Source organism: Harpia harpyja, chromosome 4 (assembly GCF_026419915.1).
Source record: "Harpia harpyja isolate bHarHar1 chromosome 4, bHarHar1 primary haplotype, whole genome shotgun sequence".
Taxonomy (NCBI): Eukaryota; Metazoa; Chordata; class Aves; order Accipitriformes; family Accipitridae; genus Harpia; species Harpia harpyja.
The window spans coordinates 4,848,331-4,864,337 of record NC_068943.1 but is presented as its reverse complement, the minus strand read 5'-3'; the positions used below and the strand labels follow the sequence as shown (position 1 = coordinate 4,864,337).

The 16,007-nt window shown below is 49.8% G+C and overlaps 1 protein-coding gene and 1 long non-coding RNA gene across 5 annotated transcripts in view; both read left to right on the top strand.

Moving 5' to 3' along the window:
* The first annotated feature begins 11,020 nt into the window (after window positions 1–11,020).
* Window positions 11,021–16,007, top strand: part of CLYBL (citramalyl-CoA lyase) — a 175,591-nt gene continuing 170,604 nt past the window's right edge. For 3 of the 4 annotated variants that reach the window (XM_052785701.1, XM_052785702.1, XM_052785703.1), the window contains exons 1-2: window positions 11,028–11,107; window positions 12,283–12,363. In XM_052785701.1, the coding sequence (XP_052641661.1) occupies window positions 11,043–11,107; window positions 12,283–12,363 (146 nt within the window). In that variant the 5' untranslated portion in view covers window positions 11,028–11,042. Of the gene's footprint in view, window positions 11,108–12,282; window positions 12,364–16,007 lie in introns of all 4 variants that reach the window. The other variant, XM_052785704.1, reaches the window with a different exon arrangement.
* Window positions 12,374–14,178, top strand: LOC128141141 (uncharacterized). Its single transcript, XR_008234923.1, has 2 exons — window positions 12,374–13,506; window positions 13,610–14,178. It is a non-coding gene; the product is annotated as an uncharacterized LOC128141141 (long non-coding RNA).

Below are 16,007 nucleotides of genomic sequence, written 5' to 3'. Positions count from 1 at the left end.
CGGCAAATTTACTGGTTGAGAAAATCTTACCGGAAATCAGTGAAAGCTCTATTTTCTGGTTTTCTTTTTCTACTTTTTTTCCTTTTGGCATTAAAGGATAATGTACTACATACAGTCTTCTATATAGGGGCTTCAGAAATGTTAAAAAATGATGGAAAGTCTGTTAAAGTAGTAGGTAGGCAGGCTAGATTTAACTTCTCTAAGACTTCATTAAATGTTTCTTTCATTTATTATTATAGTGGAGCATAACTTCCAAAGCTAGTAGCAGTCTAATCCAAATTGCTAGTACCACAGGGCTGTTATAGAAGACTTTTTAACAAAGGAAAAGTAAAAGCTAAGTTGTACAAACCTTTAGTTTAGGATTAGATAAAAATTGGACACTCCTTAAGTATTGCCTCACAGAGAACTGGTGGGGAAATTGATTCATCAAAGTTCACCAGCTTTTTTCTAGGTATTTTCCCCTCCGGTTTCCGGGTGCCGATTCCCCAGTTCTTCGGCCACAACTGCTCTTTCAGAGCTGCCCTGAAAGGCTGCCAAAGGCCTTTCTTTTCTTTCACATTGATTCAGGTGACACTTTTCAGAATATGAAGGTTTCCCAGTCCCCGCTGCATTACCCTGGGCACGAGCATCATTGCCTACAAGTACAATAGTCTTCCCTACGTGCCACTTGCGTGCTCCCAAAGCAGCGGCTTTGTGGATGCCTTGTGCCAACTCCGTTTGCTGTGCCCTTCTGCATGGGGTTTCATAAGCTGCTTGCAAACCACGGCATCATATGTCCAGGGGCTGTACAGATGTAGGAAGTGGACCTGAAAACTAACAGATACGAGCAGCTGATGGATAGTCCGTGGAAGAGAAATCTCCAGCACAGGCACGCTTGCAGAAGGAGTTTAATTTGCTTGATATGGAAGTATCTGAACCCCCATTCAGAAATAGCCAAACTCTTCTGTAAAGTACAATAGGGACCTGGACTGGCAACAACAGGATTTAAAAAAAAAAAACTAACAACTAAAAGTGAGATTAGAAACAATTTTTTAAATATGACTTGTGGTATAACTGAAATTTGGTACAAACACGTTCCACCTTGGAAAAAAATGGCTCTGTTCTACTTACCTTTTAGTAAATGTTATACAATTTCTATACACAATTTTTTTCTTTTCATGTTGGCGCTTTGCTACTGAAATTTTACTTTGCCTACTAGTTCGCTTGAAAACAAGTGTCAACCAGAGTTCAGCTCTCCATTATACAGAGCAAGCTTTGAAGACAGTGGTCTGTGGCAGGCACACAAACAAACCCAAGGGTCTCTGCCTTTTAAACAAACCCCATTTCCCTCCCCCTTCCAGCCAGTAAACAGCTTCTGGCTGCAGATTTGGTCCTTTATAGAAGAGATTTTTAAGATGCCAGCTGACCTGTCCAGCAGCCTGGTAATCCTCAAATCATCTGCTCGCCCTGCTCATGTGGAGATGTCACCGAAAAGGCTTGTTGACAACCTTCTGCTGCATTGAAGATAAGTCTGTAAAACTGCCATGATCTTACTCAGTTCAACTTTGCCACATGGTTGAATAAAACTTCCCCTTCTGACAAATTCAGAAAGACTGTTGACAGAAGAAAATTGTATGGAAAAAATACTTCTGGTTTCCAGTTCGCTTTGGGTTAGATTAACTTGACACTGATCTGTATAACAGCTTGCGAACTCTTTTTAAAAAAAAAAAATTGATAAGTTATTATTTTGGAAGTCTGAATGTCCTTTCCATGCACATTCTCATACAATGCATTTTAAACCATCTAAATACCATATTTTATATTGGTATGAAGTTAAAATATTTTAATTAGTAACAAATTTATGTCAGTCATTCAGTTTTTATTTTTTCACACAAAGCAATTAGTTTGTTCTCAGGTCTTAACAAGAACTCATATGGCAAAAAGGCAGTAATTTAGTGATCAAATACAAAGTGCGATATTATAAGCATCTATGAATCCTTCAATCAATTTTTGCGTTGAGTAATAAATACTAATCTCAGCTAAACTGTTTTGTTACATATACAGCATGCTCTGATCCCAAACAACTCCTTAATCCACTACTTTAATAATAGTCTATGGATTAAGGGATCTATACTGTATATTGACATACTGACACAATATATTGAGTTCAGGTTCTATAGATTAACATTTCTGTGATCCATTTTAATGGCATACAAGCCATCGTAGTATTATGGTGTCAACAGCCTGCAGATTATCTACTGGCTTTCAAAGCATCCTACAGCAAAGCGAGTTTAATGAACCTCCATAAAGGTGGAAACACTACCAAACATATGGGGAGAGAGGACGTTGAAGTAACAGCATAGAGTATATAAATGCCAACAAGCATTTACATATAATCAGCTGTAAGATACACAGAACATTTTGAGTTTTGAAATCTGTCAAAATAACAATGTTAAGAAGGGCAATCTGCTTTCTTGGCCCCCTCCTCATCTACACGTGCATCACACTTTTCTCCTAGCATCCTCACTTCCCTCTCACAGCTTGCCAGTATTTCACGTAGGAAACCCATTGTCGTGGTCTAACCCCAGCCGGCGGCTCAGCCCCACGCAGCCGCTCGCTTACTCCCCCGCGGCAGGATGGGGGAGAGAATCGGAAGAGTAAAAGTGAGAAAACTCATGGGCTGAGATAAAGGCAGTTTAATAGGTAAAGCAAAAGCTGCGTGCACAAGCAAAGCAAAACAAGGAATTCATTCACCACTTCCCATGGGCAGGCAGGTGTTCCGCCATCTCTGGGAAAGCAGGGCTCCATCATGCCTACTGGTGACTTGGGAAGACAAATGCCATCACTCCAAACGTCCCCCCTTCCTTCCTTCTTTCCCCAGCTTTATATGCTGAGCACAATGTCATATGGTGTGGGATATCCCTTTGGTCAGTTGGGGTCAGCTGTCCCAGCTGTGTCCCCTCCCAACTCCTTGTGCCCCCCCAGTCTCCTTGCTGGTGGGGTGGGGGGAGAAGCAGAAAAGGTTCTGGCTCTGTGTAAGCCCTGCTCAGCAACAGCTAAAACATCCCTGTGTTATCAGCACTGTTTCCAGCACAAATCCAAAACACAGCCCCATACCAGCTGCTATGAAGAAAATTAACTCTATCCCAGCCAAAACCAGCACACCCATCTTGATGGATTTGACTTTTTTTAAAATAGATTTGCTCCAAATAGCTCTATGTCTGTTATATTCCTGCTTCTGAACTGTAGCATCACCTGCCTCTTGTTAAGTAAAACCACTGGCGTGTTGGCAGCAGAGGCTCTCCAGCACCACGTAAGGGAGAGAAGTCTCCCCACCACCCACCTTCACCTGGCACCCACACTAAATGTTTAAGATTATTTTTCCCGTGCTTTGCCTGTAGTCAGCGAAAGGACGCGCTCCTGCAGACAGCAGTTCAGGTCGGAGTCGTCGTTGCTCTGAGGTGCCCTCTTCTCCTTGAGCATGGAAGGTGTTGAGCAGGATGAGCCCTGGCCAGCTGTGTCCATACACAGCACCGCATCCCCTGGGAGCAGCATCGGCACCGCTGGCAGGACCCGCTCCGGGGGAGAGCGCTGGGACTCCCTCTCCCCAGCAGCAGAGCGGGCACCATGTTAGCAAGCCCAAGGTAACGGAGAGGATCTTGAACCATTCCTGTGTGTCGTTCATCACTAAGTGACCGGCTAACGCTCAGGAAACAGCCCCGCTCCGGTCCAGTGAAAACATCTGCTCAATGTATGGCACCAAATGAAACGTGATGATGTATAAGGAATGAAGAAGAAAACCAGTACTGAAACCACACCGCTTTTTGTAACAGATCACCTGCTCCCACCTGGAGGATTGGCAAGTACATCTCTCCACTTCAAACCCTCTTACAAACACTGTTTTTCACTTGTTTCCCCTTTTTTCCCCTCTAATTTCTCCCAGCCAGTGTATAGAGCACATGGGGTGTGTGCTGCTTCCCAGCATGAAAATGTTTTGACTTTTCTGAATTCCAGTGATTCCATGCAGCCACTTTTCAGCAATCTTTTCCCAAAGTTGCACACTATGTAACAGCATCTGAATTGGATGGCAACAAATGCACTGTAATGTCCTCCTGATGTCTGAAAACAGGCCTCCCATTCTTGATGTCACTTATCAAGCATTTTCTTTGATTTATGGCTGGACCTGTTCTCGTAGTTTCTACTCCCTGCGGATTCACCTCAGCTACTGGCCCTTCATTTTTTCCAGATGTTTCTCCCTTTTTTGACTTCCTTATTCCGTCCGCTGGTGATGGTCGCTAACAGCTCACCTGGGGAAGGGCAGGGTTTGATTTCAAAGGCGAACTGGACTTGAACAAGCAACCTCTAAAGAGCATCTCTGGCGAGGAGGTTGGGACAGGCAAGGGGTATTTACCTTTCCTGAGGAGCTTCCTGTGATCTGGGGAGGATCCGCGCGCATGAGGCTGCGGATTTCCCCTGGTTCAGTAGGATGGTGGTAGCAGGAGGAGCTGTGCTTTTGAGGTGGTCGAGAGAGGAAAGCTGGGGTGCTTCAGGCCCTTCCAGACTGCAGAGAGAGCTTTTCTTGACAAAATGATCCAATATACCAGGGCTATTCAATCAATTTTCACCAAAATCCACCTTCCATCATGCTAAATGCATAGGCTCCAGATGACATACTCTACATGGCTTTATGGTGGATTAAAATGCTATCCACTGCTGGGATACAACATGCACTGCAATTCTGTTAAACATAACAGTGCAATGAATAGACATTGGAAAATTCATTTTTCACCTGTGAAAGCTATGCAGTGTTTGCTGGCTTATTTCTAGCCTTACATCAGTACAGTTTTGGGGGAGGTTCCCCAAGATTTTCTTGTTGCTGGAAAGCAGGTTCTTGCTTGGGCTCTCCTCCTCCTACGGCAGGAGCCAAATTGTCCCAGCAGCTCCCCAGGTCCAGCTGCATCCCTGCACGTGGGCACGCTGTTGGCTGTGTGGAGCAGCGGCCCAGGACGGTTCTTCCAGGACATGGGCACAGCCGTGACAGCCAGGAGCTGCGGACAACATTAGGTTGAGCACACGTGGCCCTGGCATCTGCTCCACCGGGGAGCCAGGTGCTATCACGCACCTCACAGCCTCAGCAGCGGTGGAGGATGGGGGTCCTGCCCAGCACAGGAACACTGAGTCCAGCTCAGCCTTCCAGACTACTGGTAAGAAATACAAGGTCTTAGGCAAGGAGGTTGGCAGTACCATGGGCTCCATTCGGTGGCCTGCCCGTAGATGTCCAGTGCCACCTGAGAGGCTCTTCTTAGTGCATCTTGAAGAGAAACTGGGGCTCAAGAAGGCTCCGAGTCCTGTGACATATCTGCTGCCTGCTGCAGATGTCTCACATGGGACTTAGGGGCTTATATTTTAGGGGCTGGATTGAGCTCGCCATGGATGTCACACCTTGTGTGGGGTCCAGGCGTTATTTATGGTAGCCTGGACCCAAGGAAGAGCTTGCTGTCTCAGGCTGTGTCTACACTACCAGTAGGTCCAAAGCAGTAGTGTGGTTTCAAAGTGAAATCCACCACTGCACTTAATTGTGCCCTGGGTTGGTTCTCAAAGGATCCGTGAAGTTCAGGACTTGGATGCCTTTTGAAGGAAACTGAGCCAGAAGCTGTGCTCCAGGGCCTGCTGGGGACACCAGAGTCCAGTGTCTAGGGCAGGGCTGAGCCGGACCGTCATGAGGTCTCCTAACACAGATGTGCCAACAGGAGATGGCTCTTGTACCATCAGGAACTCCAGGAGCACTCTGAAATAGTTCTTGCACTATATGCAGGGTAAGCGTGCTGCCCTATTAGCCTTTGGTTGCACAAAGTCCTTAGCTGTTTATGACTCCTATCCACCTTTCTTCTGGCTCGAAAATCCTTTCTCTTCCTTTTGTTGCCCTTGCTTAGCCACCTGTATTTTTACCACCTTTTCTATTATCTCCTTAAGCCACTGTCCAGGCCAGCTCAATGCCATCACTCCTCCAGAAAAGCCAGTCAGTCCCGACCAAGGTTCCTTAGGAGATGTCACTGCTGGTCACTGTGCTTGAGGCCAAAGGCAGTTTCTCGATGTCCAGATGATCCATGGTGGTGCTGTGGAGGTGCTAACCTCCCCGGCTGCTGCTGGGTCTGAGAGGGCCACATAAAACCAAAGGTGGTGAAGGCAACGTTCTTCAAGAGTCAGGACACCAGCTGGGTTAGAGGCCGAGAGGTGGCCTGGCAGGCATGCCTCTGTTGCAGGAGCTTGAAGAGATCTTTTGACATGAGTGTCCCACCAGCCCCAGGGATGGCCAGGTGGCAGCGTCTGGAGGGGAACACGTCCTCCCACCCTGTTCTCGCAGGAGACCCAGGGAGGGACAACTGGCACCGCAGCCTGCAGAGAGTGTCTCGGTGTGCCCTGCAGAAAGGGCTGGGGGTGCAGGGGTGTCCTCTCTGCTCACAGGGCTGGCACCAGAAGGAGCGAGAGGCTTCACGCGGCCAGCGTCGGTGTGGGCAGAGCTCTGCCGGCACGTGTGGCACGAGGCAGGCAGGAGGCCAGCACGGGCTCGCTGGGGTGCTCGTGGCGGGGAGCAGAGGAACCTTCTTGGTTCTGCAAGCCTGGAAACACAAACGCAGTTTGCAGGGGAGACTAAACGCCGCCCGTTGCTAGCAGCCAGAGTCCGAATAAAAGACTGACAATGCCCCTTTGTTTTCTCTGTGCCGTTAAGCTAGAGCTGGAAAGTAGGGGATAAAGATGTGTAATTTGAGGGAAGGCTGTGAGCCGTTCGGTGGTGCAGAAGGCACTGCAGGAGAAGGCTCCCACCAGGCGACGAGTGCTGTCGGAGCCGGGAGGCAGCTGAGGCACTCAACGACTCCCACAAACACTTGGCCAGGTAGAAGACCAGGCCCGAAGTAGCATGTCCACCACAGAGGCACTGCTGGCCAGCAAAAACGAGTGCCTGTTGGAAAGAGGCAGAAATCTCAGCAAGATTGGTGCCAACAGTTATTTATTTCCCATTTTTGCACAATGAGCTGAGGAGGACATCCCTTTGTGTTCACAATACCAAGAGGAAGGCACGTCATTCCTAGGCTGTGACGATGCTCATTTCTCTCTTGAAAATCAAAGTAAATGAGTGTCAAGAGGACACTGACATGCAATAGCTTCAGGCAGCAACAGAGGTCTTTTTTCTCCTCAGAATCCAGACAGACTCCAATAAAAGATTGTTTATTTTTATTAGCATGGTTCATTAATAATTCTACAGTACTTCTGCTCTACACTGCTGCTGCTTCTTTCTTGTGAAAAAATACCTGCTTTAGTCACTAATCATACCATTGAGAGATCATTAGAGATTTAGGAAATGAGTACAGAACAATGACAACCATATCTTCTTCCAGAATAGTTGATTTCCTCTTTCATAGCAACCTTATGCTTTCAACATCTCAGAAGATACTAGACCACCATTACAAAAAAGGTGATTGAAATACAATTGAAAAAAGTGTACATGCGATGTATGTTGTAGCACTATGGTTGCTGTGATGCTTCACTGAAATAAGAGAAGGAAGAGTGGTAGGCAGTTATCTTTTTTTAGACTATTTTGCCTAGTCCGTTAAAATTGCTAAATTAATTTCAACAGCGCAGTCTATGAGCCATTCAATCTTCATAATTTGTTTTCTATCTGAGAAGCTGCAGGATCGCTCTCTCCACTTAATTTCTGTGTGTAGTTATCACAGGTTCAGCTGAAACATTTGTGCAGATGAGGTTTTGCAAGGAGACACAAAAACCAATAGCACCGACAAAAGTATCATAATACTGACTACCAGTCCCAGCTGAGCTCAGTGACCCTTTTCAACACGTACTCTTCATGTAGATACAGCTCCAAGGTTCTTAGCCCCAAAGATACCGCTGCTCTAAGACTCACATCCTCATAAGCACCTGGGTGCCTAACTCTTGAGGATGTCAGTGGGAGTTAGGCTCATAAATACCTTCTGAGCATCCTGGAAAATGTTACATTGGCTTAATCCAATTAATGGAAAACACAGCATCCTTAAAAGGCTTCCAATTTTAAAAGGGCAAGACAGGTGAAGAGTATTTTTTCCCAGAATATAGAAGGGAAAAGACGGTAATGAGATTTAATTGACGTCCCTGTGTTCCTACGATCATTTACAAGTCGAAGGGATGTATGTCATTTGGAAATGAGCAGGCCAGGCTATCCAACACTGGTTTATGCAAAACCTACGCTCAGCTACCAGTGCTGAAAAAAGGGTGTTTGGACTTCTGACAAAACCTGAAAGCTGCTCTGCACGCAGTGGCAGTGGCTGATCCCCTGTCACCACGGTGTCCTGCCTCCACCTGACATTGCAGCACTAAATGCTGTTGCCGCAAAGGAGATCCACATTTCGGGGGGGTCTGCCCCTGGCTGGCTGTACCCCTGCTCTCATCCTCTCCAGGCTGGCATGGGGAGCCAGAGAGAGACAACGGTCAAGAGGGTCTGTCGGGGACCACATATCTCTTTTTTTCCCCCACTGCTGGCCGGCCTCATCAGCAAAGTGGGGAAGGAGAGCATTTTGTGCACCTGGGAGTCTTGGAGTCGGAAAGGGAAAAGACAAGAGAGGTGCCAGGAAGGAAATCCCCTGTCCCTGTGGAGGTAAGAGAGGGGCAGGAGACAAGTCCCAGGCTCTACTCCACCACCTCGTGCCATAACATCCTTCACAAGGAAGAGCTCCCCAAGGAGATAAGATTGGCGGGAGGATAGGGGGAAGGGAGGGAGGCATTAATGACAGGAGGGTGTCCTGGTTTGGGCTGGGATAGAGTTAATTTTCTTCCTAGTAGCTGATACAGTGCTGTGTTCTGGATTTAGTGTGAGAAGAACGTTGATAACACACTGACATTTCAGTTGTTGCTAAGTAGTGCTTATCCTAAGTCAAGGATTTTTCAGCTTCCCATGCTCTGCCAGGTGCACAAGAAGCTGGGAGGCAGCATGGCCAGGACAGCTGACCCGAACCAGCCAAAGGGATATTCCGTATCATGGAACGTCATGCTCAGTATAGAAACTGGGGGGGATTGGCCGGGAGGGGCGGATCGCTGCTCAGGCATCGGTCAGCAGGTGGTGAGCAATTGCATTGTGCATCACTTGCCTTTTCTTGGGTTTTGTTTCTTTTTGTTATCTTCCTTTTCATTACTACTATTATTATTATTATTTTGTTATTATTATATTTTATTTTATTTATTAAACTGTTCTTATCTCAACCCATGAGTTTTATTTTTTTTTTTTCCCAATTCTCCTCCCCATCCCACTGGGATGAGGGAGGAGTGAGCGAGTGGCTGCCTGGTGCTTAGTTGCTGGCTGGGGTTAAACCACGATAGAGGGAGAAGGAAGAGTCTCTGCTACACACAGTTCACTGCACCTACACTGAAAAGGGTTAACGCTATCATGCTACTGGTGATACCAGGAAACGTTTCTTTGTTATCACGTTATGTCAGATTCAAGTGGTATCACCCACGACTAGCACGCAAGATTACAGAGGGGAGGGAAGTTGAAAGCAGGTCACTTTCATGCTTCAGCACAGCTCTTCAAAACAGCATATTTCATTTTGCTAGGAGGGGAAATTCACACTTGCTGACACTACTTCCCAAGTAAAGTGATGCTAAGCCAGACCAGAAAATTTCTACACAGCCGTTGTCTGACAAAGAAAAGGAAATTGTGTTTCAGGGAGAGAACAAAGTTATATGGCAAAACTCAGTGACACAAGAAAATAAAAAATCTCTTCCATGAGGACTTGAGCTTGACCTACATGGATGTGAGCCCGGGCCTTCCAAGGAGTGGGGGCACTGGTTTGGGGTGTTGTTTCATTATCCTTCTCCTGTTTTTATAAAAGCTGTTGAAACTGAGTGTCTTGGGGATCTCTCTCTCGTGGCCAGACATCGTCCAAAGTGGGCAACGTGTTCAGCAGTTGTGGGAGGGTAGGGACAGAAGACGACGGGACAGGTAGGTGGCATGGCCCAAGCTCCTGTCCTTAGGAAACCTGGCTGAAATATCCACGCTGTTGGAGGAGCTCGCTGGGATTACACTTCATGGCCACTGAGTGCCATGGTAAGGAAAAATACGCTCTTGGTCTAGCTTTGGACTGATGGAAAACAGAAGATCAGCAGAACCGCTGCTCCATTTTCAGGACCCTTTCCTTCTCAGTTTCGCTTCCTTCCTGCCCCCTCCCCTGCTACTCCGTGTGTCACCTTTGGTCTCGGCTCTTTACCCTCTGCAAGAACGAACGATTTCCACTCACGGCAGTGATGTCCACACGGAGATGTGCGGAGCACGAGCATCCCAGCCAGAACTGGCCCCTGAAGGTGGACGCAGCAGCGGGCCTGGCCCGCCGCTGGGGTCCGGTCAGTATTTCTCCCCACCCGTAGTACGTGCTGACTCTCGCAGCCTCACCACAACTACACCCCAACTGCCTTAATTTCTGCTGTGCCTTAATTAATTCCTGCTTTGCCGGTGTGTGTGCGCCAAGGTGTACACCCGCACCCGGGCCGGCTGCAGTTGCCCTACCACCGACGGCTGTACCGGTAACACCTACGCTGCCCGGGAAGGGGAACGGCTGACACCGGCGGGTGTGATTTTGGCCGAGGAGCTGCTGAACCCCCTCACAGGCGCCATCCCTGACGGGTTTCGGGCAGGCTGAGGCAGGTGCTCGCTGAGGCGAACCCACCTCGCCTTCGGCCCCGCTGGCTGGCGGGGGAGCTGAGCCCTCCCCGCCGGCAGCGGCCTGCCCTGGAAGAGCGAGGGGACGAAGAGAACCGCCTCCCGGAGCCGCTGAGGCCGCCCGACCCGGGGCTGCCGCCGGCAGCGCCTCACGGCCGGGCCCGGTCACCGCGCCCCGCCTAACGGTCGTGAGGACGCCAGGCTCCGCCCCCCGCCCCGCCCACCCGCCCGGCTCCGGCATGTGGAAGGCGTGGCGCGGGGAACGCCTCCTTCCCCCTCCCCACCAATCAGCGCCGCGGGGGACGCCGCCGAGCCTCAGCCAATGGGTGGCGGGGGAGGGGGGGGGGCCGAGGCGGTGAGAATGATGGCGGCGGCGGCGGCGCGGGTCTTCTGGCGGGCTGGGCTGCGCCTGGGGAGGCGGAGACTGTGAGTGACGCGAGCGCCCCGCGCGCCGAGGGCGGGACTCGGCGGACCCCCGGCGCCGCCCCCTCCCCCCTCCCCGCTGGAAACCGCGCTCGGGGGGGGCAGCCCCTCCCCCCCAACCCCCGCCCGGCCGCGGCGTCCCGGGACGGCGGCGGGACCCCCCCTCAGGCGGGGACGGGGATGGGGATGGGGATGGGGATGGGGACGGGGACGGGGCCGGGGCCGCCGCGTCGTGGCGGAGCTGGCTGCGGGGGCCGGGCAGGGCCGGGGTGAACCTCTCACGGGCGAGCCCCGGCCTTCCCTTCCCTCTTCCCTTCCCCCTTCCCTCTTCCCCCTTCCCCCTTCTCTTCCCCCTTCCCCCTTCTCTTCCCCCTTCCCCTTTCCCTCCCTTTCCCCCTTCCCCCTTCCCTCCCTTTCCCCCTTCCCCCTTCCCTCCCTTTCCCCTTTCCCCCTTCCCTCCCTTTCCCCTTTCCCCCTTCCCTCCCTTTCCCCCTTCCTTCCCTTTCCCCCTTCCCTCCTTTTCCCCCTTCCCTCCTTTTCCCCCTTCCCTCCTTTTCCCCCTTCCCTCCTTTTCCCCCTTCCCTCCTTTTCCCCCTTCCCTCCCTTTCCCCCTTCCCTCCCTTTCCCCCTTCCCTCCCTTTCCCCCTTCCCTCCCTTTCCCCCTTCCCTCCCTTTCCCCCTTCCCTCCCTTTCCCCCTTCCCTCCCTTTCCCCCTTCCCTCCCTTTCCCCCTTCCCTCCCTTTCCCCCTTCCCGTTACCACAAAATGGCCCTTGCCCAGCTGTCCGCTTTGCTGACAGGGAGCGACCCGGGTCTTCTCCCGCTCCTGAGCTGAGCCTCCGACCTAGCGGGCTCCTCACGGCCTCCGTGCCCCATCTCCTGCAGCGGGAAACTGGGAGGGGGGGACGCGAGGGGCTGGCTCCGCACCGTGGGCTTTCCTCTTTTTAAGAGAATACCGTGTTGCCTCTTCCGTTGGTAGTCCGTCATCGATGGAGCTGAGCGTAGGTCGCGGGGTGGGCAGAAGCGGGGCCGTCGGCATCCCTCGTCCTGGCCTTGGGGAGGCCGGAGGGGTGGCGTGTCCCCGTGTCCCCGCCGCAGCGGTGGCTGGACGCGGGAGGGTTGGGTAGGCAAGGTACGTCCACTTGTAAAGCGACCAAGATCACCAGGCGCTTTCCCGCAGGTGGCCGAATAGCTGTCAGGGCATGGACTTCGGGCGGCATGCGAGGAAAAGCTCCGCTGTAAATACTCGATCTCCGTGCAGGTCAGTTTGCAGAATCGGGCTCCGAGTGACATATGCTATGTAAGATGAGGGCTACACCGCACCTTTCTCCTGGAGGTCTGTGAGGTTTTGATGCCCAGCTTTCCGCCTGCAGATTCATGCCCACCTATTACCTGCGGGCAGAGAATGACTTCTGCCAGAGTGATCGATTGTTGGGTCTGTGCTGATTTACGGGAGGTTTTCAACAGCACTTCAAGAGGGAGAGCAGATTTTTTAGTACTGATATTAGGCAGGCAATCAAGTGTTAATTCATTTCAGTATTTAAAGATTTAAACTCTTGCAGTCTCTGCTGACACCATGGTGCTGTAAGTATTTTATAGTTGACTGACAAAAGAGTAAGCAGTCTGTAATAACTGTAACATGCATGTTACCATGAACATGCAATATTGATGCTGGTGTTCTTGGGGAACCTCAGGGACAGCTGGACTGCTTTGTGCTGTGCTAGAGGCAGTGTGAAGAGCCCATAAAATCCACGTCAGTCTTTCTTGCCCACGGTAACACTGTCGTGCATAGCACCCAGGGTCATTTTCCCAGCCTACCTCCTTCAGCTTACTTTTTACAGCCTGTTTCTGGAGAAGATGCATGCGTGTACATAGCGGGAGTTGGCATGTGCTGCTGGGTCCGGACCCTGGTGCCTGGGTCCCACAGCACTCGTTGGCACGCTGGCGGGCTGGGACCCTAATTACAGCAGGTACCTCTGACACGGTGTGGCTGCATCTCCAGCTGCCGCCATCCTCTCTTCACATGGATGTTGCTGCCCTTGTGAAGCCACTGTGCAGTGCTGCCGTGAGAATGCGGACAGAATGTTTGTGTCATTAGCAGGCAGGTGAAACCTACGGTACCCGGAGCTGGTTTTGCTTACTTACAACATTCCAGAGCTTTTTGGGTTTTCCCTGCTGGTGAAAGATTCTTGTCTTGTTGGAAAAAGTTCCAAAAAACTCCTTCCAGCTGCTTTTTAATAAATGCACATGTTCTTTCTGTTGTTGTTCTCAAGAGCTTCAAATGTGCTTTTAAAGACAATGTTGCAACAAAGCATTGACTATAAAAACTTTCTTGCTGACAGATCTTTGCAAAGGGTTCTCTCTTTGCTTGATGATTACGCTGTAAGAGAAGAGCATTGCGCATGTAAGCGCAGTCACCTGTTTGCCCTCAGCTAGCCAAGTGCACATCTGCTTCCTGAGTATAAGAGGGGTTTTTTACATGTTTTTATTTACATGGCATATTCCAGGCAGATCTATACCCACGTGCCCATACTATAATCAATCAAAAGTGGCATCATTAAGCTCAGATCTCAGTGGAACACTGCAAATTGTGGAATATACCGTGTGGGCACGTAGAGCGTGTTGTGCCAAAGGTCCAGACACCAGCACACATGCTAGGAATAAAGGAGCCTGAGAAGAGTAATAACCCGATGTCAGATCTTGTTCAGGGACTGCGCCTATGTCATCTAAAATTTCTAGCATTGGGAGTTTCTTCTCTCGTCTCCGATTGCCATCTTCCCCCCCCGGAACTCAACACTGCTCTGTCTTGGGTTTCACACTCCAAGTTGGTGTCTACTTGGCGAATTAGTGATGATGTTGTTTTTCATGGACTGGACACTGGAGGGTGCTAATGCAATGGGAGCTGAAATTGTTCTAGCAAATTAAAGGGTTCCCCTTTGTTAGTTGTGAAATAGTTTTATTCTTTGTTGCAACCTTTAAATGGAAAGACATGAATCGTGGTCCTTAGCAGTTGCTGATTCTGCTCGGCATGTGTAGAGCTGTAACCAAGAATATCAATAAAGTGTTAAGTCTGTGAGGGATTTCTTTGCTGAACCTCTATCAAAAAAATCACTCATTTTATGTTTTACACATTTTTAAGTGTGTCTTTCGAGATTATGGCCTCGGGGTGAAATTTATTTGAAAGTGTGACTTTCTAGTGATAAAAACACTTTATCTGGCAGAACTGTTGAGCTGTATCTGCAGAATCTGCTATTCTACAAGGTCACTTTGGTTCACCTAAACTAATGTTGTGTTGTGGGCGAGGTGAGAACCTGATAGCGGGGAGGGAGGGGACACCTCGAACACCGCTAATCGAGTCCCCGGCGTTGCGATCCCCTCTCTGGGGATGGACCCGATGGAGCCTCAGTTTACCTTGCAACCACCGTCACCGGGCCACGCGTGATGGAGCGTGCAGGATGGGGCCTTTCGTCAGCCATCGCTGCTAGGTCAGGCGAAACGCGTTACAAAGCTGAGCCTTAGCTCTGATGTTTCAAATTCACTCAAACATTTTTGGCAGGTTAAAGTTACGTTGGGAGGTCTTACGCCAAAGGAGGTATTACCTGTCCACGCTGCTCCAGCTTTCTGCTGAACTGGGTCTCCGCTCTCCTCTGCCCTTGGCAGAAAGACACAGGGCTGACATAAGCTCCCCGTTGTGCGCTCTGGCAACTCTATACTCGGCATTAAGGACTGCAAAACTACTGCCTGAGCCAGTTCTCATCCTGGCAGCAGCAGAGGTATGATGCGGCTAATTAATGCTAATGAGAAGCAGGGTGCAAAGCTGAGCGTGTCCAGCTAATCGCTGCTGGCACCCCAACTAGTCTGCTTAAAGCTAACGCAGTTCCAGACGGTCCTGCCGGGTCCTGTACCTGCCTTTGCGGACCAGTTAGCCAAATGAAAGCCAGTATTCATTAAATGTGTGAGCAGAACAGAATTGGGTACAAATACACTTTCCTTAGAAGTCTGTCTTGTTTGGTACGAGTGGCAAATGAGTTACACCTCTGTCTCGTTCCCCTTCGCAAATGAATTGGCCTATCCCCTCCCGGAAAATGTTGTTACCTTGCTGTATTATATTGGTCAGGTTTTGTTCTATCCCAGGTATGGCAATTTGCTTACGTATGGCTGGTTTAATTTTTTTTTCTTTTAAAAATACACATAATTTTTCTCCAAATTCCTCTTTGAACTGAAGATGCGTATGAGCATGGAGAAAGAGACCATGCATAAGGAAACCAGAATCCCCTGCCATCCTGTTCTGGTACCGGTTGAGACCTGCTATTCACCTTGCAAACAGATGCACGGCCAGTTTCACAGCAAAGTTGCTTGGCTGTTTATTGGAAGCAGCAGAAATGTATCCAGCTGAAAGTTTACGCTTCTTTCGCAAAAAGAGTTTCAGTAACTTACCAGAATAGGGTTATAAGGGGATACAAGCAGAAAAGCTTTTTAAAATCATCGTAGTAAGTAGCAGTGCTGAAGACAGTCTGCTTAAGAGGAGATAATGTAGTCTAAGCACAGGAAAAAAAGATCTGGTTGACAGCGTATTTGTCTTGTTTACCAGCTTTTAAGAGAAGACCTCTTCTTCCATCGCGCCTCCGTGCTTATGAGCAGGGAGCCAGGGTACGCCTCCTGGCGTCGTTTCAAGAACCGACATGCTAGCCGTGGTGCCAAAAGGATTTGCAGTTGTGCATTTTATGTAGGCGGTGTCCTAATTTATCCCAGGAGAGCTTTCTCTGGGAGAGGGGGTTAACGGACCTTCCACCAAACCTGCTTGAGCCCATTGAGTTTAAATGCCGCCAACCGCGGGATGCCGTCTCGAGGCCCAACGCCGTCCCTGCTCCGTGGACCCGCACGGGGAAGGAGGGTGCTTGTTCC